Here is a 23,391-nt window from a genome sequence, read left to right on the forward strand (position 1 = left end):
TCCCTATGTAGTGCACTGTACTGTCTACTTCCTAGATCATACCCTATTCCCTATGTAGTGCACTGTACTGTCTACTTCCTAAATCATACCCTATTCCCTATGTAGTGAACTGTACTGTCTACTTCCTAAATCATACCCTATTCCCTATGTAGTGCACTATACTGTCTACTTCCTAGATCATACCCTATCCCCTATGTGGTGCACTGTACTGTCTACTTCCTTAATCATATCCTATGTAGTGCACTGTACTGTCTACTTCCTAAATCATACCCTATGTAGTGCACTGTACTGTCTACTTCCTAAATCATACCCTATGTAGTGCACTGTACTGTCTACTTCCTAAATCATTCCCTATGTAGTGCACAATACTGTCTACTTCCTAAATCATACCCTATTCCCTATGTAGTGAACTGTACTGTCTACTTCCTAGATCATACCCTATCCCCTATGTAGTGAACTGTACTGTCTACTTCTTAAATCATACCCTATTCCCTATGTAGTGCACAAAACTGTCTACTTCCTAAATCATACCCTATCCCCTATGTAGTGAACTGTACTGTCTACATCCTAGATCATACCCTATTCCCTGTGTAGTGCACTATCCTAAATCACACCATATTCCCTATGTAGTGCACTATACTGTCTACTTCCTAGATCATACCCTATTCCCTATGTATTTCACTGTACTATCTACTTCCTAAATCATACCATATTTCCTATGTAGTGCACTGTACTGTCTACTTCCTAAATCATACCCCATTCCCTATGTAGTGCACTGTACTGTCTACTTCCTAAATCATACCCTATTCCCTGTGTAGTACACTATACTGTCTACTTCCTAGATCATACCCTATTCCCTATGTATTTCACTGTACTGTCTACTTCCTAAATCATACCCTATGTATTGCACTATACTGTCTCCTTCCTTGATCATACCCTATTCCCTATGTAGTGCACTGTACTGTCTACTTCCTAGATCATACCCTATTTCCTATGTAGTACACTATACTGTCTACTTCCTAGATCATACCCTATTCCCTATGTAGTGCACTGTACTGTCTACATCCTAGATCATACCCTATTCCCTGTGTAGTGCACTATCCTAAATCATACCCTATTCCCTATGTAGTGCACTATACTGTCTACTTCCTAAATCATTCCCCATTCCCTATGTAGTGCACTATACTGTGTACTTCCTAAATCATTCCCTATGTAGTGTACTAATTTTGACCAGAGCCTGATATACAGTATGTGCTTTTAGTTTAGGAACAGAACTTCCCTCCCTCCCTCCCTCCCTCCCTCCCTCCCTCCGTCTCTCTCTCTATCTCCCTCCCTCCATCCCCCTATCTTTCCTTCTCTATCGCTCTCCCTCTCTCTCTCCCTCCCTCTCTCCCTCTCTTTCTCCTCCCATCTCCCTCTCGCTCTCTCTCTCTCTCCCTCTCTTTCTCCATCCTCACTCTCTCCCCCCTCTGTCTCTGTCTCTCTCCCAGTCTCCTGAATGCCAATAAGATCCACTGTATTCGAGCCACAGCCTTCCAGGACCTAGAGAATCTAGCTCTGCTGTCTCTCTACGACAACAAGATCCAGACCCTGGCTAAAGGAACCTTCTCACCCCTTCACAGTATACAGACACTGTGAGTCTCACACACACACACACACACACACACACACACACACACACGCACACATGCACACACACCTTCACACCCCCACACAGTATACAGACACTGTGAGTCACACACACACACACACACGCATGGGATGCACACACACCTTTACACAGAATACAGACACTGTGGTATGCATAGGTGTACTGTCAAATACAATACCCAAACAGGCATACATACATGTTCAATCCTACATACTGATGCATACAGATGAAGTCTTCACATCCATATAGTATTAGAGCAGGTCTGTTCTATGACGGTTCTGGCGGGCCCAAACACTTCTGCTTTTATCCTCTCCTTGTAATAAGGGACTAATTCAGACCTGGGACACCGGGGGAGTGCAATTAACTACCAGGTAGAAACAAAACCAGAAGTGGTTGGGGAGACCAGGACCTGGAATCAATTAACTACCAGGTAGAAACAAAACCAGAAGTGTTTGAGGAGACCAGGACCTGGAATCAATTAACTACCAGGTAGAAACAAAACCAGAAGTGTTTGAGGAGACCAGGACCTGGAATCAATTAACTACCAGGTAGAAACAAAACCAGAAGTGTTTGAGGAGACCAGGACCTGGAATCAATTAACTACCAGGTAGAAACAAAACCAGAAGTGGTTGGGGAGACCAGGACCTGGAATCAATTAACTACCAGGTAGAAACAAAACCAGAAGTGTTTTGGGAGACCAGGACCTGGAATCAATTAACTACCAGGTAGAAACAAAACCAGAAGTGTTTGAGGAGACCAGGACCTGGAATCAATTAACTACCAGGTAGACACAAAACCAGAAGTGGTTGGGCTCTTCATATTCTTTTAAAATCTGACCTCTGACCCCTCTCTCCCCCTAGTCACCTGGCCCAGAACCCGTTTGTGTGTGACTGTAACCTGAAATGGCTGGCAGACTACCTGAGGTCCAACCCCATAGAGACCAGCGGTGCCCGCTGTGCCAGCCCACGCAGACTGGCCAACAAACGCATCGGGCAGATCAAGAGCAAGAAGTTCCGCTGCTCTGGTGTGTGTCTGTCACACGTGTGTGGTCATCTGACGTGTGTGTGTGTGTGTGTGTGTGTGTCTGTCTCTGTCTGTGGTCATCTGACGTGTGTGTGTGTGTCTGTCTCTGTCTGTGGTCATCTGACGTGTGTGTGTGTCTGTCTCTGTCTGTGGTCATCTGACGTGTGTGTGTGTGTGTGTGTCTGCAGTGTGTGTGTGTGTGTCTAGCTACATCACCTTGTTCCAACTTATGCCAGGCTCCGTCCCAGCACACACACGGCACTCTTTCCCTTCATCTGCCAGCGTTATAGGCCAGCATTATCTGCCAGCGTTATCTGCCAGCGTTATAGGCCAGCATTATCTGCCAGCGTTATCTGCCAGCGTTATAGGCCAGCGTTATCTGCCAGCGTTATAGGCCAGCGTTATCTGCCAGCGTTATCTGCCAGCGTTATCTGCCAGCGTTATCTGCCAGCATTATCTGCCAGCGTTATCTGCCAGCGTTATCTGCCAGCGTTATCTGCCAGCGTTATCTGCCAGCGTTATAGGCCAGCATTATCTGCCAGCGTTATAGGCCAGCATTATCTGCCAGCGTTATAGGCCGGCATTATCTGCCAGCGTTATCTGCCAGCGTTATAGGCCAGCGTTATCTGCCAGCGTTATCTGCCAGCGTTATCTGCCAGCGTTATAGGCCAGCGTTATAGGCCAGCGTTATCTGCCAGCGTTATAGGCCAGCGTTATAGGCCAGCGTTATAGGCCAGCGTTATCTGCCAGCGTTATAGGCCAGCGTTATCTGCCAGCGTTATAGGCCAGCATTATCTGCCAGCGTTATAGGCCAGCATTATCTGCCAGCATTATCTGCCAGCGTTATAGGCCAGCATTATCTGCCAGTGTTATCTGCCAACCCAGCTCCAGTGAAACCAGTAACGGCTCCTTGATCTGTGTGCTTTAGAGCTGGTACAGGTTATGACAGGTTATAAGGCATTACGTAGAGTCATGTTAAACCGTGATACCATGGAGATGACATGTTGTTTTCTGTTTCATACATAACTGCGTTACAGGGCCAGGAGCTGCTGCTTTCTTATTCATCAGAGATATAGATATATCTATCTTAGAGTAGGAAAACAAACATTCGACAAATCACAAAGCTACTGCATTCTACAGTATATATTAATATTCTATATCCTGATGCCATCCTCCTTAAACTGTCATTAAACTTAATTTGTTTTTCTGTTTCCATGGTAGCTAAGGAGCAGTACCACATCCCAGGTACGTGTGTGTTAGTTCTACATATCCGTATATGTACTTCTGTATATACATACTGTAGTATATTATACTGTATATCTGTATCTGTACTTCTGTATATACATACTGCAGTATATTATACTGTATATCTGTACTTCTGTATATACATACTGTAGTATATTATACTGTATATACATACTGTAGTATATTATACTGTATATATGTATCTGTACTTCTGTATATACATACTGTAGTATATTATACTGTATATCTGTATCTGTACTTCTGTATATACATACTGTAGCATATTATACTGTATATCTGTATCTGTACTTCTGTATATACATACTGTAGTATATTATACTGTATATCTGTACTTCTGTATATACATACTGTAGTATATTATACTGTATATCTGTACTTCTGTATATACATACTGTAGTATATTATACTGTATATCTGTACTTCTGTATATACATACTGTATTATATTATACTGTATATCTGTATCTGTACTTCTGTACATACATACTGTAGTATATTATACTGTATATCTGTACTTCTGTATATACATACTGTAGTATATTATACTGTGTATCTGTACTTCTGTATATACATACTGTAGTATATTATACTGTATATCTGTACTTCTGTATATACATACTGTAGTATATTATACTGTGTATCTGTACTTCTGTATATACATACTGTAGTATATTATACTGTATATCTGTACTTCTGTATATACATACTGTAGTATATTATACTGTATATCTGTACTTCTGTATATACATACTGTATTATATTATACTGTATATCTGTATCTGTCCTGCACATTGGACCTGCTCATGTGTGACGTATACAACATGTCAAATGAACTGTGACTTCTGTGTAGTGTCCAGGCATGTTGGACGCTAAACAGTAACTGGGTATGAAAATACTACACTGTGTTCTATGTAGGGTTGCAAAGATCTGGGAACTTTCCCAAAATTCCCAGGTTTCGTGCTTATTCCCTCCTGATTCCAGGAACATTTCACTTGGGTTTCTGGAAAACTTGGGACATTTGTGAAAGTTACCGGACATTAGCAACCCTAATTCTGTGTGTTGTACAGTATATCTAAATACAGTATGTTATATTTGATAATACAGTGTGTTCTATGTGATCAAATCAAATTTTAGTAGTCACATGCGCCGAATACAGCAGGTGTAGGTAGACCTTACAGTGAAATGCTTACTTACGAACCCCTAACCAACAAGGCAGTTGAAAAAAATACGGATAAGAAATAAAAGTAACAAGTAATTAAAGAGCAGCAGTAAAATAACAATAGTGAGACTATGTACAGGGGGTACTGGTACAGAGTAAATGTGCGGGGGCACCGGTTAGTTTAGGTAATTGAGGTAATATGAACATGTAGGTAGAGTTATTAAAGTGACTATCAATAGATGATAATAGAGAGTAGCAGCGGTGTAAAAGAGGGGGTGGGGGGGGGGGGCAATGAAAATAGTCTGTGTAGCCATTTGATTAGATGTTCAGGAGTCTTATGGCTTGTGGGTAGAAGCTGTTTAGAAGCTTCTTGGACCTAGATTTAGTGCTCTGGTAGCGCTTGCTGTGCGGTAGCAAAGAGAACAGTCTTATGACTAGGGTGGCTGGAGTCTTTGACAATTTTTAGGGCCTTCCTCTGACACCACCTGGTATAGAGATCCTGGATGGCAGGAAGCTTGGCTCCAGTGATGTACTGGGCCGTTTGCACTATCCTCTGTAGTGCCTTGCGGTCGGAGGCTGAGCAGTTGCCGTACCAGCCAGTGATGCAACCAGTCAGGATGCTTTCGGTCCTCTTTTTCCTGTAGTCCACAATCATCTCCTTTGTCTTGATCATGTTGCGGGAGAGGTTGTTGTCCTGGCACCACCTGGCCAGGTCTCTGACCTCCTCCCTATAGGCGGTCTCGTCGTTGTCGGTGATCAGTCCTACCACTGTTGTGTCATCGGCAAACTTATTGATGGTGTTGGAGCTGTGCCTGGCAGTGCAGTCATGAGTGAACAGGGAGTACAGGGGGGGACTGAGCACACACTCATGAGGGGTCCCTGTGTTGAGGATCAGCGTGGTGGATGTGTTGTTACCCACCCTTACCACCGTCAGGAAGTCCAGGATCCAGTTGCAGAGGGAGGTGTTTAGTCCCAGGGTCCTTAGCTTATGGATGAGCTTTGATGGCACTATGGTGTTGAACGTTGAGCTGTAGTCAATGAATAGCATTCTCACATAGGTGTTCCTTTTGTCCAGGTGGGAAAGGGCAGTGTGGAGTGCAATAGAAATTGCATAATCTGTGGATCTGTTGGTGCGGTATGCAAATTGTAATGGGTCTAGAGTTTCTGGGATAATGGTGTTGATGTGAGCCATGACCAGCCTTTCAAAGCACTTCATGGCTATAGACGTCAGTGCTACAGGTTGGTAGTCATTTAGGCAGGTTACCTTAGTGTTCTTGGGCACAGGCACTATGGTGGTCTGCTTAAAACATGTTGGTATTACAGACTCAGACAGGGAGAGGTTGAAAATGTCAGTGAAGACACTTGCCAGTTGGTCAGCGCATGCTCGTAGTACACGTCCTGGTAATCCTTCTGGCCCTGCGGCCTTGTGAATGTTGACCTGTTTAAAGGTCTTACTCACATCGGCTGTGGAGAGAGTGATCACACAGTCTTCTGGAACAGCTGGTGCTGTCATGCATGTTTCAGTGTTATTTGCCTTGAAGCAAGTATAGAAGTAGTTTTGCTCGTCTGGTAGGCTCGTGTCACTGGGCAGCTCTCGGCTCTGCTTCCCTTTGCAGTCTGTAATGGTTTGCAAGCCCTGCCACATCCGACGAGCTTCAGAGCCGGTGTAGTACAATTCTATCTTAGTCCTGTATTGATGCTTTGCCTGTTTGATGGTCCGACGGAGGGTATAGTGGGATTTCTTATAAGCTTCCGGGTTAGAGTCCTGCTCCTTGAAAGCGGCAGCTCTACCCTTTAGCTCAGTGCAGATGCTGCCTGTAATCCATGGCTTCTGGTTGGGGTATGTACGTACGGTCACTGTGGGGACGACATCATCGATGCACTTATTGATAAAGCCAGTGACTGATGTGGTGTACTCCTCAATGCCATCTGAGGAATCCCGGAACATGTTCCAGTCTGTGCTAGAAAAACAATCCTGTAGCTTAGGATCTGCTTCATCTGATCACTTTTTTTATAGACTGAGTCACTGGTGCTTCCTGCTTCAATTTTTGCTTGTAAGCAGGAATCAGGAGGATAGAATTATGGTCAGATTTGCCAAATGGAAGGCGAGGTAGAGCTTTGTAGGCGTCTCTGTGTGTGGAGTAAAGGTGGGCCAGAGTTTTTTTCCCCTCTCTGGTTGCACATTTAACATGCTGGTGGAAATTTGGTAAAACGGATTTAAGTTTCCCTGCATTTAAGTCCCTGGCTACTAGGAGTACCGCCTCTGGGTGAGTGGTTTCTTGTTTGCTTATGGCGGAATACAGCTCATTCAATGCTGTCTTAGTGCCAGCCTCAGTCTGTGGTGGTATGTAAACAGTGTGTTCTGTGTGATAATATGGTGTGTTCTATGTGATAATACGGTGAGTTCTATGTGATATACGGTATGTTCTATGTGATAATACAGTGTGTTCTATGTGATAATGCGGTGTGTTCTATGTGACAATACAGTGTGTTCTATGTGATAATACAGTGTGTTCTATGTGACAATACAGTGTGTTCTATGTGATAATACAGTGTGTTCTATGTGATAATACAGTCTGTTCTATGTGACAATACCGTCTGTTCTATGTGACAATACAGTGTGTTCTATGTGACAATACAGTGTGTTCTATGTGATAATACAGTGTGTTCTATGTGATAATACAGTGTGTTCTATGTGATAATACAGTGTGTTCTATGTGATAATACAGTGTGTTGTATGTGATAATACAGTGTGTTGTATGTGATAATACAGTGTGTTCTATGTGTTAATACAGTGTGTTGTATGTGATAATACAGTGTGTTCTATGTGATAATACGGTGTGTTCTATGTGATAATACAGTGTGTTCTATGTGATAATACAGTGTGTTCTATGTGATAATACAGTGTGTTCTATGTGATAATACGGTGTGTTCTATGTGATAATACGGTGTGTTCTATGTGATAATACAGTGTGTTCTATGTGATAATACAGTGTGTTCTATGTGATAATACAGTGTGTTCTATGTGATAATACAGTGTGTTCTATGTGATAATACAGTGTGTTGTATGTGATAATACAGTGTGTTGTATGTGATAATACAGTGTGTTGTATGTGATAATACAGTGTGTTGTATGTGATAATACAGTGTGTTCTGTGTGTGTTGAATGTGACCAGGTACAGAAGACACCCGTCTGAATAATGAGTGTAACAGTAAGCCAGTGTGTCCTGCTAAGTGTCGCTGTGAAGCTAACGTAGTGGACTGCTCTAACCTCCGTCTCACCAAGTTCCCCCAACACCTACCTGCCTCTACCACCGAGCTGTAAGGACACACACACAGTATAATGTTATCTATCGCTTCTTTCTGTCTGTTCTCTGACAGTTTTCTCCTCCTGTCTCAGGCGTCTCAACAACAATGACATCTCAGTGCTGGAAGCCACCGGCGTCTTCAAGACCCTCTCTCAGCTCAAGAAAATGTACGCTCTCTCTATTTACTTCTGAAGTTTTAGATGTTTTTTTTGTATTAGTTCATCACATTTATTCATAAACATTTTAATAATAATATAATTATTAAACACACTGTAACAAGGCATAATATTTCTAAAAGGAATTTATATCTATTCATTAGTAACCATAAAAGGCCACGTGTCTTGTATGTTATTGGATAATTCAGTTGACCATTGGTTTGTTGTTTGTAACAAGCATGATCTGTGTTTTTCAGTAACCTTAGCAACAACAAGATCTCAGAGATCGAGGACGGAGTGTTTGAGGGGGCGGGGTCTGTCATGGAGCTCCACCTGACAGCCAATCACCTGGACTCTGTCAGAGGGACCATGTTCAGGGGCATGGGCGGCGTCCGCATGCTGTGAGTTAGCACCTTCATCATGATCATCATCATTATGATCATGATGATCATTATTATCATCAATCAATCAAATGTATTTATAAAGCCCTTTTTACAGGCTTTATAAATATATCAGCCGATGTCACATAGTGCTATACAGAAACCCAACCTAAAACCCCAAACAGCAAGGAATGCAGATGTAGAACAGTTGAAACAGGATCAGCAGCACAACCAGGTGGACTGGGGACAGCAAGGAGTCATCAGGCCAGGTAGTCCTGAGGCATGGTCCTAGGGCTCAGGTCCGAGAGAAGAGAAAGAGAGAGGGAATTAGAGGGAGCATACTTAAATTCACACAGGACACTGGATAAGACATGAGAAATACTCCAGATATAACAGACTGACCCTAGGCCCCCGACACATAAACTACTGCCGCATATCATCATCATCATCAGCATTATCATATGTATTATCATCATTATCATTACAATTATTATAATTACCATTGCCATCGTCATTATCCCCATTAACATCATCATCATTATCATCATCATTATCATGATCATCATCGTTTTCATAGTCACCATTTTCATCTTAATCATAATTATTATCATCAATTATTTAAGTAATAAGGCCTGAGGAGGTGTGGTATATGGCCAAATATAGCACGGCCAAGGGCCGGTCATTATGCACGACGCACTGCGGAGTGCCTGGACACAATCCTTAGCTGTGGTATGTTGGCCATGTACCACAAACCCCCAATGTGCCTTATTGCTATTTGCCGTGGAAATTCATACTGAGTGAGACTTGTCATTTCTTCAAACAATCATCTTTATTTAATATCGATTTAATTATTGCAATAATGAAACTGGTCAACCCAAAAGTCTTGAAGAGTAATTGTCATCATCAATATAAAATGCTGTCTTCGCCAATGACTACAGTGTCTCTCTGTGTGTTGTAGGATGTTGAGGAACAACCGTATCAGCTGTATCCATAACGGCAGCTTCACTGGTCTGGCCAACGTCCGCCTGTTGTCTCTCTATGACAACCAGCTCCACACCATAATGCCTGGGGCCTTCGACACACTGCCCCACCTCTCTACACTGTAAGACACACATACACACATTCACAAATCATCCTTGAAAAGTTTAAGAACTCTGTTATAGACTGACTGCCTCTCTTTATCTCTCACACTCTCGCTCTCTTTCTCTCCCCCTATTTCCCCCCACCTCTCTCTCTCTCCCCCCACCTCTCTCTTCCCTCCACCTCTCTCTCTCCTCTCACCTCTCTCTCTCCCCCCACCTGTCGCTTCCCTCCACCTCTCTCTCTTACCCCCACCTCTCTCTTCCCTCCACCTCTCTCTCTTACCCCCACCTCTCTCTCTTACCCCCACCTCTCTCTTCCCTCCACCTCTCTCTCTCCCCCCACCTCTCTCTCTTACCCCCGCCTCTCTCTTCCCTCCACCTCTCTCTCTCCCCCCACCTCTCTCTCTTACCCCCACCTCTCTCTTCCCTCCACCTCTCTCTCTCCCCCCACCTCTCTCTCTTACCCCACCTCTCTCTCTTACCCCACCTCTCTCTTCCCTCCACCTCTCTCTCTCCCCCCCACCTCCCTCTCTTACCCCCGCCTCTCTCTTCCCTCCACCTCTCTCTCTTCCCTCCACCTCTCTCTCTTACCCCCACCTGCCTCTCTCTCTTACCCCCACCTGTCTCTCTCTCTTACCCCCATCTCTCTCTCTCTCCCCCACCTCTCTCTCTTACCCCCACCTCTCTCTCTTACCCCCGCCTCTCTCTTCCCTCCACGTCTCTCTCTCCCCCCACCTCTTTCTCCCTCTGTCTTCCTCCCTCTCACTCCCTCAGGAACTTGTTGGCCAACCCGTTTAACTGTGACTGTCGTCTGGCGTGGTTGGGGGCGTGGCTTCGTTCTAGACGAATCGTAACAGGGAACCCTCGCTGCCAGAGCCCCTCCTTCCTCAGAGAGATCCCACTACAGGACGTAGCTGCACCAGACTTCCGCTGTGACGACGGTACGACACACACACACACACACACGCACGGACTCACGCAGAAACACACATCACACACAAGGACACAGAGAGATTTTATAATTTCATTGATGGAAAGTGATAGAAGTATATTACATTTCTAAATATTTAAAGTAGTCTCCCTTCTCTCCCAGGTGCAGTACTGGAGGAGAGTAGCTGTGGAGCTCGTCCTCAGTGTCCCACTGAGTGTACCTGTACAGAGACGGTGGTCCGCTGTAGTAACAAACACCTCCAGGCCCTGCCCAAGGGGTTGCCCCGCAACGTCACTGAACTGTAAGTCACAGACTGGGGTTAGAGGTCAGGGGTCAGGGCAAGGGGGCAGGAGACAAAGGGAAGGGTGCTTGGGGTTAGGGCTTAGAGATCTGCAATACACTTTTCTTACATGCTCAGTTCACCAGTTAGCACTTAGTTATATAACGTATTACCTGTCTGAATAGGTAGGTATAACCCTATAGTCTGTTCTGGCTAGGACAAGGCTTACTGACTAATAGGTAGGTATACCCCTATAGTCTGTTCTAGCTAGGACAAGGCTTACTGACTAATAGGTAGGTATAACCCTATAGTCTGTTCTGGCTAGGACAAGGCTTACTGACTAATAGCTGGTATAACTTAGTTACTTTGTTTAACCACAGTCTCCTCCTCCTCCTCATCCTCTCAGGTATCTGGATGGGAACCAATTCAGCATGGTGCCCAGGGAACTGTCCACCTTCAAACACCTGCAGCTGGTGTGAGTTAACCATTACTGCCTGTTAGTGTGTCTGTTAGTATGTCTGTTGTGAGTTAAGCATTACTGTCTGTTAGTGTGTCTGTTGTGAGTTAACCACTACTGTCTGTTAGTGTGTCTGTTGTGAGTTAACCACTACTGTCTGTTAGTGTGTATGTTGTGAGTTAACCATTACTGTCTGTTAGTGTGTCTGTTGTGAGTGTCTGTTGTGAGTTAACCATTACTGTCTGTTAGTGTGTCTGTTAGTGTGTCTGTTGTGAGTTAACCACTACTGTCTGTTAGTGTGTCTGTTGTGAGTGTATGTTGTGAGTTAACCATTACTGTCTGTTAGTGTGTCTGTTGTAAGCGTCTGTTGTGAGTGTCTGTTGTGAGTTAACCATTACTGTCTGTTAGTGTGTCTGTTGTGAGTTAACCACTACTGTCTGTTAGTGTGTCTGTTGTGAGTGTCTGTTGTGAGTTAACCACTACTGTCTGTTAGTGTGTCTCTTGTGAGTTAACCATTACTGTCTGTTAGTGTGTCTGTTGTGAGTTAACCATTACTGTCTGTTACTGTGTCTGCTAGTGTGTCTGTTGTGAGTTAACCATTACTGTCTGTTAGTGTGTCTGTTGTGAGTTAACCATTACTGTCTGTTGGTGTGTCTGTTAGTGTGTCCGTTGTGAGTTAACCATTACTGTCTGTTAGTGTGTCTGCTAGTGTGTCTGTTGTGAGTTAACTACTACTGTCTGTTAGTGTGTCTGCTAGTGTGTCTGTTGTGAGTTAACCATTACTGTCTGTTAGTGTGTCTGCTAGTGTGTCTGGTGTGAGTTAACCATTACTGTCTGTTACTGTGTCTGCTAGTGTGTCTGGTGTGAGTTAACCATTACTGTCTGTTACTGTGTCTGCTAGTGTGTCTGGTGTGAGTTAACCATTACTGTCTGTTACTGTGTCTGCTAGTGTGTCTGGTGTGAGTTAACCATTACTGTCTGTTACTGTGTCTGCTAGTGTGTCTGGTGTGAGTTAACCATTACTGTCTGTTAGTGTGTCTGTTACTGCATGGTCAGTGGTGTTCCTGGGCTTAGGTCCCCATTACTGTGTTACTGATCCTCTCACTGATACCGTACTTTACAAAGGTGTACTGTGTCCTAGAGGTCACCAAGCAGGGTCCTGGTCCCTACAGAGTGTTTTATTCATTATATTTCACCTTTATTTAACCAGGTAGACTAGTGGAGAACACCTTTATTTAACCAGGTAGACTAGTGGAGAACACCTTTATTTAACCAGGTAGACTAGTGGAGAACACCTTTATTTAACCAGGTAGACTAGTGGAGAACACCTTTATTTAACCAGGTAGACTAGTTGAGAACAAGTTCTCATTTACAACTGTGACCTGGCCAAGATAAAGCAAAGCAGTTCGACACAAACAACAACACAGAGTAACACATGGAATAAACCAACATACAGTCAATAATACAGTAGAAAAAGTATTTATACAGTGTGTGCAGATGAGGTAAGATAAGGGAGGTAAGGCAATAAATAGGCCATGGTGGTGAAGTAAATACAATATACCAATTAAACACTGGAATGGTAGATGTGCAGAAGATGAATGTGCATGTAGAGATACTGGGGTGCAAAGGAGCAAGATAAATAAATAAATACAGTAGGGGATGAGGTAGTTGGATGGGCTATTTACAGATGGGCTATGTACAGGTGCAGTGATCTGTGAGCTGCTCTGACAGCTGGTGCTTAAAGCTAGTGAGGGAGATATGAGTCTCCAGCTTCAGTGATTTTTGCAGTTCGTTCCAGTCATTGGCAGCAGAGAACTGGAAGGAAAGACGACCAAAGAAAGAATTGGCTTTGGGGGTGACCAGTGAGATATACCTGCTGGAGTGCGTGCTACGGGTGGGTGCTGCTATGGCGGCCAGTGAGCTGAGATAAGGCGGGGCTTTACCTAGCAGACTTGTAGATGACCTTGAGCCAATGGGTTTGGCGACGAGTATGAAGCAAGGGCCAACCAACGAGAGCATACAGGTCGCAGTGCTGGGTAGTATATGGGGCTTTGGTGACAAAACGGATGGCACTGTGATAGACTGCATCCAATTTGTTGAGTAGAGTGTTGGAGGCTATTTTGTAAATGACATCGCCGAAGTCGAGGATCGGTAGGATGGTCAGTTTTACGAGGGTATGTTTGGCAGCATGAGTGAAGGATGCTTTGTTGCAAAATAGGAAGCCGATTCTAGATTTAATTTTGGATTGGAGATGCTTAATGTGAGTCTGGAAGGAGAGTTTACAGTCTAACCAGACACCCAGGTATTTGTAGTTGTCCAGGTTTACAGGTTTCTGTTACAACCCAGCACAACAGACCTTCATTAGCTTAATCGGTTGTTTTAGAGCTGTGCTGGAACAAAAACATGTGCACAATGTAGCTCTCTAGGACCAGAACAGTTCTAGTGGTTTCTCTACAGTCCAATGTGTAACCATGACCAGCAGGTGGCGATATGGAACCTGCTCTGCACTTGACTCCACTCCAGTCAACAACAGCATTATCCAACCCACAATCCACCAGCTCATAGCTACCTCTGATAGACCAGAGTGGGTTAATGGTTATTCACTTAACACCTCCATTTGACACAAAAAGCCTTTATTCTGTGGAGATGGGATATGAAGTGTATCGGAGGAGGGTTGCTGCTGAGTGTCTGATGATGGGTAATAAACTGCATTAACAGGATGGATACGTCTCAGATGGCACCCCATTCCCTATGTAGTGCACTACTTTTGACAATTGCCCAGGCTCTGGTCAAAAGTAGTGCCCTATAAAGGGGATAGGGTGCCATTTAACTGGGACACAGACTACAGTGCATTGGGAAAGTATTCAGACCCCTTGACTTTTTCCACATTTTGTTATGTTACAGCCTTATTTTAAAATTAATTAAATCGTTTTCCCCCCTCATCAACACACAATACCCAAAAATGACAAAGCAAAAAACGGAAATATCAAATTTACATAAGTATTCAGACCCTTTACTCTACTTTGTTGAAACACCTTTGCCAGCGATTACAGCCTCCAGTCTTTTGGGTTATGTATTTGGGGAGTTTCTCCCATTCCTCTCTACAGATCCTCTTAAGCTCTGTTAGGTTGGATGGGGAGCGTTGCAGCACAGTTATTTTCAGGTCTCTCCAGAGTCTCCCAGTCCCTGCCGCTGAAAAACATCCCCACAGCATGATGCTGCCACCACCATGCTTCACCGTAGGGATGGTGCCAGGTTGCCTCCAGACGTGATACTTGGCATTCAGGCCAAATAATTCAATCTTGGTTTCATCAGACCAGATAATCTTGTTTCTCATGGTCTGAGTCCTTCAGGTGCCTTTTGGAAAACTCCATGCTGACTTTCATGTGACTTTTACTGAGGAGTGGTTTCTGTCTGGCCACTCTACCATAATGGCCTGTTTGGTAGAGTGCTGCAGAGATCGCTGTCCTTCTGGAAGGTTCTCCCATCTCCACAGAGGAGCTCTGTCAGAGTGACCATCGGGTTCTTGGTCACCTCCCTGACCAAGGCCCTTCTCCCCCAATTGATCAGTTTGGCCAGGCGACCAGCTCTAGCAAGAGTCTTGGTGGTTCCAAACGTCTTCCATTTAAGAATGATGCAGGCCACTGTGTTCTTGGACATTCAATGCTGCAGACATTTTTTGGTACCCTCCCCCAGATCTGTGCCTCGAAACAATCCTGTCTCAGAGCTCTACGGACAATTCTTTCAACCTCATGGCTTGGTTTTTGCTCTGACATGCACTGTCAACTGTGGGACCTTATATAGACAGGTGCCTTTTCAAACCATGTCCAATCAATTGAATTTACCACAGGTGGACTCCAATCAAGCTATAGAAACATCTCAAGGATGATCAATGGAATCTCATAGCAAACGGTCTGAATACTCATGTATATACGTTTAAAAATATATAAAATAAAATAATTGGAAAATAAATCTAAAAACTATTTTCAGTTTGTCATCACAGGGTATTGTGTGTAGATTGCTGAGGAAAAATATATATTTAATCAATTTTAGAATATGTCTTTAACGTCACAAAATGTGGGAAAAGTGAAAGGGTCTGAATACTTTCTGAATGGCACTATGTGGATCTAACTGGATAACTGTAGATAACTAAAGTGTTGGTTGTTTTTAACAAAGTCATTATGTTTAAGTAGTGGTTGTTTTTAACATAAAGTCATTATGTTTATTAAGTAGTGGTTGTTTTTAACATAAAGTCATTATGTTTATTAAGTAGTGGTTGTTTTTAACATAAAGTCATTATGTTTATTAAGTAGTGGTTGTTTTTAACAAAGTCATTATGTTTAAGTAGTGGTTGTTTTTAACCCTTGCTGTTCCAGAGATCTGAGTAACAACAGAATCAGCTCCCTGTCTGACTCCTCCTTCTCCAATATGAGCCAGCTCACCACCCTGTGAGTCTCTCTCACACACACACACACACACACACACACACACACACACACACACAGGGAAAAACAAACACACACAATAATTAATCAGAAGACAATTATCTGAAAAACAAAAAAGGTTAAACAACAAAACATGTAATCTCTTGAAAATACTTCTCCTCATGTTCATCATCCTCACACTGTATCTAGACTAGTGTATCTAGACACTGTATCTAGACTAGTGTCCTGTCTTAGAATGTTATATTAGAAGTGTAGAATGTTCATCATGTAATAAGTGTCTCTGTGTGTTCTTCTCCTGACTGTGTTCTTGTGTTCCAGCATCCTGAGTTACAACTCTCTACGCTGCATCCCTCCTCTGGCCCTGGCTGGACTACGCTCTCTAAGACTACTGTAAGGGCCCACACCCCCCCCCCCCCCCACTCTCTCTCTCTCTCTCTCTCTCTCTCTCCTCTCTCTCTCTCTCTCTCTCTCTCTCTCTCTCTCTCTCTCTCACACACACACACATACTACACACTTCACACACACATACTACACACACACACACACACACACACACACACACACACACACACACACACAAAGAGCCTTAATAATAACATGTTTTGTGTTTCTCTGTCCCAGATCTCTTCATGGTAACGACATCTCTGAACTACTGGAGGGGATCTTCAGCGATGTGGCCTCCCTGTCTCACCTGTGAGTGTGTGTTTCCTGTGTGTATTTGTCCCGTGTGTGTGCACATTATCCCACTCAGCACGCTTAGCAGTGACCGCCTGCACCCTCTCCTATCTATGTCAGAGTCAAGTGCTTTCCCAGTCAGAGGGCGTGGTATTGGATTGGCAATAAAGACACGCATGACTGAGGGAGTGTGTGTGTGTGTGTGTGTGTGTGTGTGTGTGTGTGTGTGTGTGTGTGTGTGTGTGTCTGTGTGTGTGTGTGTGTGTGTGTGTGTGTGTTTGTGTGTGTGTGTGTGTGTGTGTGTGTGTGTCTCCAGTGGTGTGTTCGAGGAAGCGTGACCTGTCTGGGACAAGCTAAAAGGGTCGGAGTGAAGGATTGATGGAGGAGAGAAAGGGAGGGAGGGATCGTGTCACTACAGAGGTCCATGTCTGTTGACCTTGTGTTGAGAGTAAAGAGAGAAACAGGGGATACAGCAGGTTAGCCTGGGTTATTAATGTAATACTCTACCTCACATACTAGCACATCTAGTTCCATTGATGTACTGTAACATGCGGTGGCACAGAGGTTCCCAGACATTCAACATCACTGAATAGAAACATTAGAAACATTTAGTTTTTTTGATACAGATCCTTACAGGGGTTAATTATAGTGTTGTATGTGGAGGAACTGCCCCCAGAACAGGTTGCTGTCCTATGACAACTTTCAACAGAAATGCTCTGATTCCCTTCTATTCAGTGTCTCATGTTAAAGTGATGGAACTTAAAGGTGCACTATGCAAAAATTGCTTTTATATTTCCTGGTTCTTAGACTTGCTTTCAATTGGAATGGCCAAAAAGTTACATATTGCAGCTTTAACTGTATTTGAGGCAAGAGGACCCCCTCTTGTGGTAGTTGAAAGTATTACACCACATTCAGAGCATGCCTGTACTTGTCCACCTGACTTTCATCTGAATTGGCTGTCAGTCTGATTGATTAATTGAGCGACTGACCTTAACCCTTCCACCCGGATCTTTGACCTCTAACCCCCAGGGCAATCGGTGCCAACCCCCTGTACTGTGACTGTCATCTGCGCTGGCTGTCTGACTGGGTGAAGAGTGGGTACAAGGAGCCTGGCATCGCCCGCTGTGCCGGACCAATGGGCATGGAGGGAAAACTGCTGCTCACCACACCTGAGACCAAGTTTGAATGTCTGGGTAAGAGTGGAAGAGGAGGCGGAGGAGGGAGAGGAGGGAGAGGGAGGGAGGGAAGGGAGAGGAGGGAATGGAGAGGAGGGAAGGGAGAGGAGGGAGGGAGGGGGGGCTGGCTTTTGTAAGGTGAAGAGGAAGAGATGGGAGAGAGAGAGATGGATTAAAGGAGTGTAAAAGAAGGGATAGAAGATGGCGATAGAATGGGTGAGAAAATAGAAAGGTACAGGAGGAGGAATGGAAAGAAAACCCAATAATGAGAGTCAATAGAAAAAGGAGTGAAAGGTAATCTCTTCTTATTTTCATTGGACCCCAGAAAGATGACGTCAGCTAGTAGGGACCCCAGAAAGATGACGTCAGCTAGTAGGGACCCCAGAAAGATGGAGCCAGCTAGTAGGGACCCCAGAAAGATGGAGCCAGCTAGTAGGGACCCCAGAAAGATGGCGTCAGCTAGTAGGGACCCCAGAAAGATGGCGTCAGCTAGTAGGGACCCCAGAAAGATGGCGTCAGCTAGTAGGGACCCCAGAAAGATGGCGTCAGCTAGTAGGGACCCCAGAAAGATGGCGTCAGCTAGTAGGGACCCCAGAAAGATGGCGTCAGCTAGTAGGGACCCCAGAAAGATGGCGTCAGCTAGTAGGGACCCCAGAAAGATGGAGCCAGCTAGTAGGGACCCCAGAAAGATGGCGTCAGCTAGTAGGGACCCCAGAAAGATGGCGTCAGCTAGTAGGGACCCCAGAAAGATGACGTCAGCTAGTAGGGACCCCAGAAAGATGGCGTCAGCTAGTAGGGACCCCAGAAAGATGGCGTCAGCTAGTAGGGACCCCAGAAAGATGGCGTCAGCTAGTAGGGACCCCAGAAAGATGGCGTCAGCTAGTAGGGACCCCAGAAAGATGGAGCCAGCTAGTAGGGACCCCAGAAAGATGGCGTCAGCTAGTAGGGACCCCAGAAAGATGGCGTCAGCTAGTAGGGACCCCAGAAAGATGACGTCAGCTAGTAGGGACCCCAGAAAGATGGCATCAGCTAGTAGGGACCCCAGAAAGATGACGTCAGCTAGTAGGGACCCCAGAAAGATGGCGTCAGCTAGTAGGGACCCCAGAAAGATGGCGTCAGCTAGTAGGGACCCCAGAAAGATGGCGTCAGCTAGTAGGGACCCCAGAAAGATGGAGCCAGCTAGTAGGGACCCCAGAAAGATGGCGTCAGCTAGTAGGGACCCCAGAAAGATGGCGTCAGCTAGTAGGGACCCCAGAAAGATTGCATCAGCTAGTAGGGACCCCAGAAAGATGGAGCCAGCTAGTAGTGACCCCAGAAAGATGGAGCCAGCTAGTAGTGACCCCAGAAAGTTGGCGTCAGCTAGTAGGGACCCCAGAAAGATGGCGTCAGCTAGTAGGGACCCCAGAAAGATGGCGTCAGCTAGTAGGGACCCCAGAAAGATGGAGCCAGCTTGTAGGGACCCCAGAAAGATGGAGCCAGCTAGTAGGGACCCCAGAAAGATGGCGTCAGCAAGTAGGGACCCCAGAAAGATGGAGCCAGCTAGTAGGGACCCCAGAAAGATGGAGCCAGCTAGTAGGGACCCCAGAAAGATGGAGCCAGCTAGTATTGACCCCAGAAAGATGGAGCCAGCTAGTAGCGACCCCAGAAAGATGGAGCCAGCTAGTAGGGACCCCAGAAAGATGGAGCCAGCTAGTAGTGACCCCAGAAAGATGGAGCCAGCTAGTAGGGACCCCAGAAAGATGACGTCAGCTAGTAGTGACCCCAGAAAGATGGAGCCAGCTAGTAGGGACCCCAGAAAGATGGAGCCAGCTAGTAGGGACCCCAGAAAGATGGAGCCAGCTAGTAGGGACCCCAGAAAGATGACGTCAGCTAGTAGGGACCCCAGAAAGATGGAGCCAGCTAGTAGGGACCCCAGAAAGATGACGTCAGCTAGTAGGGACCCCAGAAAGATGGAGCCAGCTAGTAGGGACCCCAGAAAGATGGCGTCAGCTAGTAGGGACCCCAGAAAGATGGAGCCAGCTAGTAGGGACCCCAGAAAGATGACGTCAGCTAGTAGGGACCCCAGAAAGATGGAGCCAGCTAGTAGGGACCCCAGAAAGATGGCGTCAGCTAGTAGGGACCCCAGAAAGATGGAGCCAGCTAGTAGGGACCCCAGAAAGATGACGTCAGCTAGTAGGGACCCCAGAAAGATGGCGTCAGCTAGTAGGGACCCCAGAAAGATGGCATCAGCTAGTAAGGACCCCAGAAAGATGGAGCCAGCTAGTAGGGACCCCAGAAAGATGGAACCAGCTAGTAGGGACCCCAGAAAGATGACGTCAGCTAGTAGGGACCCCAGTCAAATTCCAGTTGTTCTTCTCTCCGTCCCCAGGTCCAGTGGAGACGTCTGTCCAGGCTAAGTGTAGTCCATGTGTGTCTGGGCCCTGTCAGAACCACGGTGTGTGTCAGTCTGACCCTGTAGAACTCTACACATGTGTGTGTGCACCCGGCTTCACGGTAAGAACCCACCACTGTCCCCAATCATAGCAGAACACTGATCTATTCAACTAATCCAGTTATACACAGTGAGATAAACCTGCACCCAATATAACAGGATATGACTGGATGGAGTGATTTTTATGTCACTCTAAAATCCTCTAAAATGTATTATTATAGTAGAGAATACCCTATTGAAAATAGTATTAAAATGTATTATTATAGTAGAGAATACCCTATTGAAAATAGTATTAAAATGTATTATTATAGTAGAGAATACCCTATTGAAAATAGTATTAAAATGTATTATTATAGTAGAGAATACCCTATTGAAAATAGTATTAAAATATATTATTATAGTAGAGAATACCCTATTGAAAATAGTATTAAAATGTGTTATTATAGTAGAGAATACCCTAATGAAAATAGTAATAAAATATATTATTATAGTAGAGAATACCCTAATGAAAATAGTAATAAAATATATTATTATAGTAGAGGGTAGCCTAGTGGTTAGAGGGGGCGGCAGGGTAGCCTAGTGGTTAGAGCGTTGGACTGGAAGGTTGCAAGTTCAAACCCCCGAGCTGACAAGGTACAAAACTGTCGTTCTGCCCCTGAACAAGGCAGTTAACCCACTGTTCCTAGGCCGTCATTGAAAATAAGAATTTGTTCTTAACTGACTTGCCTAGTTAAATAAAGGTAAAATAAAAAAATAAAAAATAAAGAGAATACCCTATTGAAAATAGTATTAAAATATATTATTATAGTAGAGTACTCTATTGAAAATAGTATTAAAATATATTATTATAGTAGATAATACCCTATTGAAAATAGTAATGTATATAATCCACAGATATAATGAAAGTGTGTGTGTGTTTTACAGGGTAAATACTGTGAGACTCCAGTGGATGTGTGTGCCAGTAACCCATGCACAAATGGAGGAACCTGCCTCAGTGACGAACAGACAAGGAGATTCAGGTAGCACATATACACACACACACACACACACACACACACACACTGGGTCCACACTACACACACATATACAAACACACACTGGGCCCACTCTATACACACACACATAAACACACCCATATACACACACACACACAGGGGCACAACTTTCGCTACGGACGGTGAGAACATCCCCCCCTACACACACAGTTTTATCATTGGAATGTGATTCTGTTTAAATACAGAGACAACGGTGTGCTTTAGAACCATGTGGATGCCTCTGAGTGGTCATGTAGGCTGTTAGGAATGTTCATCTGACTGGATAATTATCATTTTTAAAATGATGGTCTAAAACCAAAGTTGCGCCCCTACACATACACACACATACATAAACACACACTGACCAGTCTTTCCCCTCTCCAGTTGTTCATGCCTGGTGGGTTTCCATGGATCGTTCTGTGAGGTGGATGTAGATGACTGTGAGGACCACGGATGTGAGAATGGTGCAACCTGTGTGGACGGAGTAGGCAACTACACCTGCTTCTGTCCTCCCTTCTACATTGGTATGATATATAGACATTCCATAGAGATTCTATTGACATTCTCTAGACATTGTCTCTAAACATTCTAAAGACATTTTCTCTGGACATTCTCTCTAAACATTCTAGACATTTTCTCTAGACATTTTAAAGACATTCTCTCTAGACATTCTCTCGACATTCTAAAGACATTCTCTCTAGACATTTTAAAAACTTTCTCTCTAGACATTGTAAAGACATTCTCTCTAGCCATTTTAAAGACATTCTCTCTAGACATGTTAAAGACATTCTCTCTAGACATGTTAAAGACATTCTCTCTAGACAATCTCTCTAGACAATTTAAAGACATTCTCTCTAGGCATTCTCTCTAGGCATTCTCTCTAGACATTCTCTCTAGACATTCTCTCTAGACATTCTCTCTAGACATTCTCTCTAGACATTCTCTCTAGACATTCTCTCTAGGCATTCTCTCTAGACATTCTCTCTAGGCATTCTCTCTAGGCATTCTCTCATGACATTCTATAGACATTCTCTCTAGACATTCTATAGACATTCTCTATTGACATTCTTTAGACATTCTCTCAGGACATTCTTTAGACATTCTCTCAGGACATTCTCTCAGGACATTCTATAGACATTCTCAGGACATTCTTTAGACATTCTCTCAGGACATTCTTTAGACATTCTCTCAGGACATTCGATAGACATTCTCTCAGGACATTCTATAGACATTCTCTCAGGACATTCTATAGACATTCTCTCAGGACATTCTTTAGACATTCTCTCAGGACATTCTGTAGACATTCTCTCAGGACATTCTATAGACATTCTCTCAGGACATTCTTTAGACATTATCTCAGGACATTCTCTCAGGACATTCTATAGACATTCTCTCAGGACATTCTTTAGACATTCTCTCAGGACATTCGATAGACATTCTCTCAGGACATTCTATAGACATTCTCTCAGGACATTCTATAGACATTCTCTCAGGACATTCTTTAGACATTCTCTCAGGACATTCTATAGACATTCTCTCAGGACATTCTATAGACATTCTCTCAGGACATTCTATAGACATTCTCTCAGGACATTCTATAGACATTCTCCCAGGACATTCTATAGACATTCTCTCAGGACATTCTATAGACATTCTCCCAGGACATTCTATAGACATTCTCCCAGGACATTCTATAGACATTCTCCCAGGACATTCTATAGACATTCTCTCAGGACATTCTATAGACATTATCTCAGGACATTCTATAGACATTCTCTCAGGACATTCTATAGACATTCTCTCAGGACATTCTATAGACATTCTCTCAGGACATTCTATAGACATTCTCTCAGGACATTCTATAGACATTCTCTCAGGACATTCTATAGACATTCTCTCAGGACATTCTATAGACATTCTCTCAGGACATTCTATAGACA

General features: G+C 44.2%; 1 protein-coding gene across 2 annotated transcripts in view; it reads left to right on the top strand.

Annotated features, from left to right (window-relative positions):
• LOC110495057 (slit homolog 1 protein) overlaps positions 1–23,391 on the top strand; it is a 105,999-nt gene that overhangs the window by 71,021 nt on the left and 11,587 nt on the right. For both annotated transcript variants that reach the window (XM_036949074.1, XM_036949075.1), the window contains 17 exons: positions 1,491–1,634; positions 2,512–2,675; positions 3,896–3,919; positions 8,275–8,419; positions 8,499–8,573; positions 8,819–8,962; positions 9,900–10,043; positions 10,798–10,964; positions 11,117–11,255; positions 11,641–11,709; positions 16,068–16,139; positions 16,455–16,526; positions 16,758–16,829; positions 17,841–18,004; positions 20,355–20,479; positions 21,342–21,436; positions 21,836–21,975. In XM_036949074.1, the coding sequence (XP_036804969.1) occupies positions 1,491–1,634; positions 2,512–2,675; positions 3,896–3,919; positions 8,275–8,419; positions 8,499–8,573; positions 8,819–8,962; positions 9,900–10,043; positions 10,798–10,964; positions 11,117–11,255; positions 11,641–11,709; positions 16,068–16,139; positions 16,455–16,526; positions 16,758–16,829; positions 17,841–18,004; positions 20,355–20,479; positions 21,342–21,436; positions 21,836–21,975 (1,955 nt within the window). The remainder of the gene's footprint in view (positions 1–1,490; positions 1,635–2,511; positions 2,676–3,895; positions 3,920–8,274; positions 8,420–8,498; positions 8,574–8,818; positions 8,963–9,899; positions 10,044–10,797; positions 10,965–11,116; positions 11,256–11,640; positions 11,710–16,067; positions 16,140–16,454; positions 16,527–16,757; positions 16,830–17,840; positions 18,005–20,354; positions 20,480–21,341; positions 21,437–21,835; positions 21,976–23,391) is intronic.

Source organism: Oncorhynchus mykiss, chromosome 17, assembly GCF_013265735.2.
Source record: "Oncorhynchus mykiss isolate Arlee chromosome 17, USDA_OmykA_1.1, whole genome shotgun sequence".
NCBI lineage: Eukaryota > Metazoa > Chordata > Actinopteri > Salmoniformes > Salmonidae > Oncorhynchus > Oncorhynchus mykiss.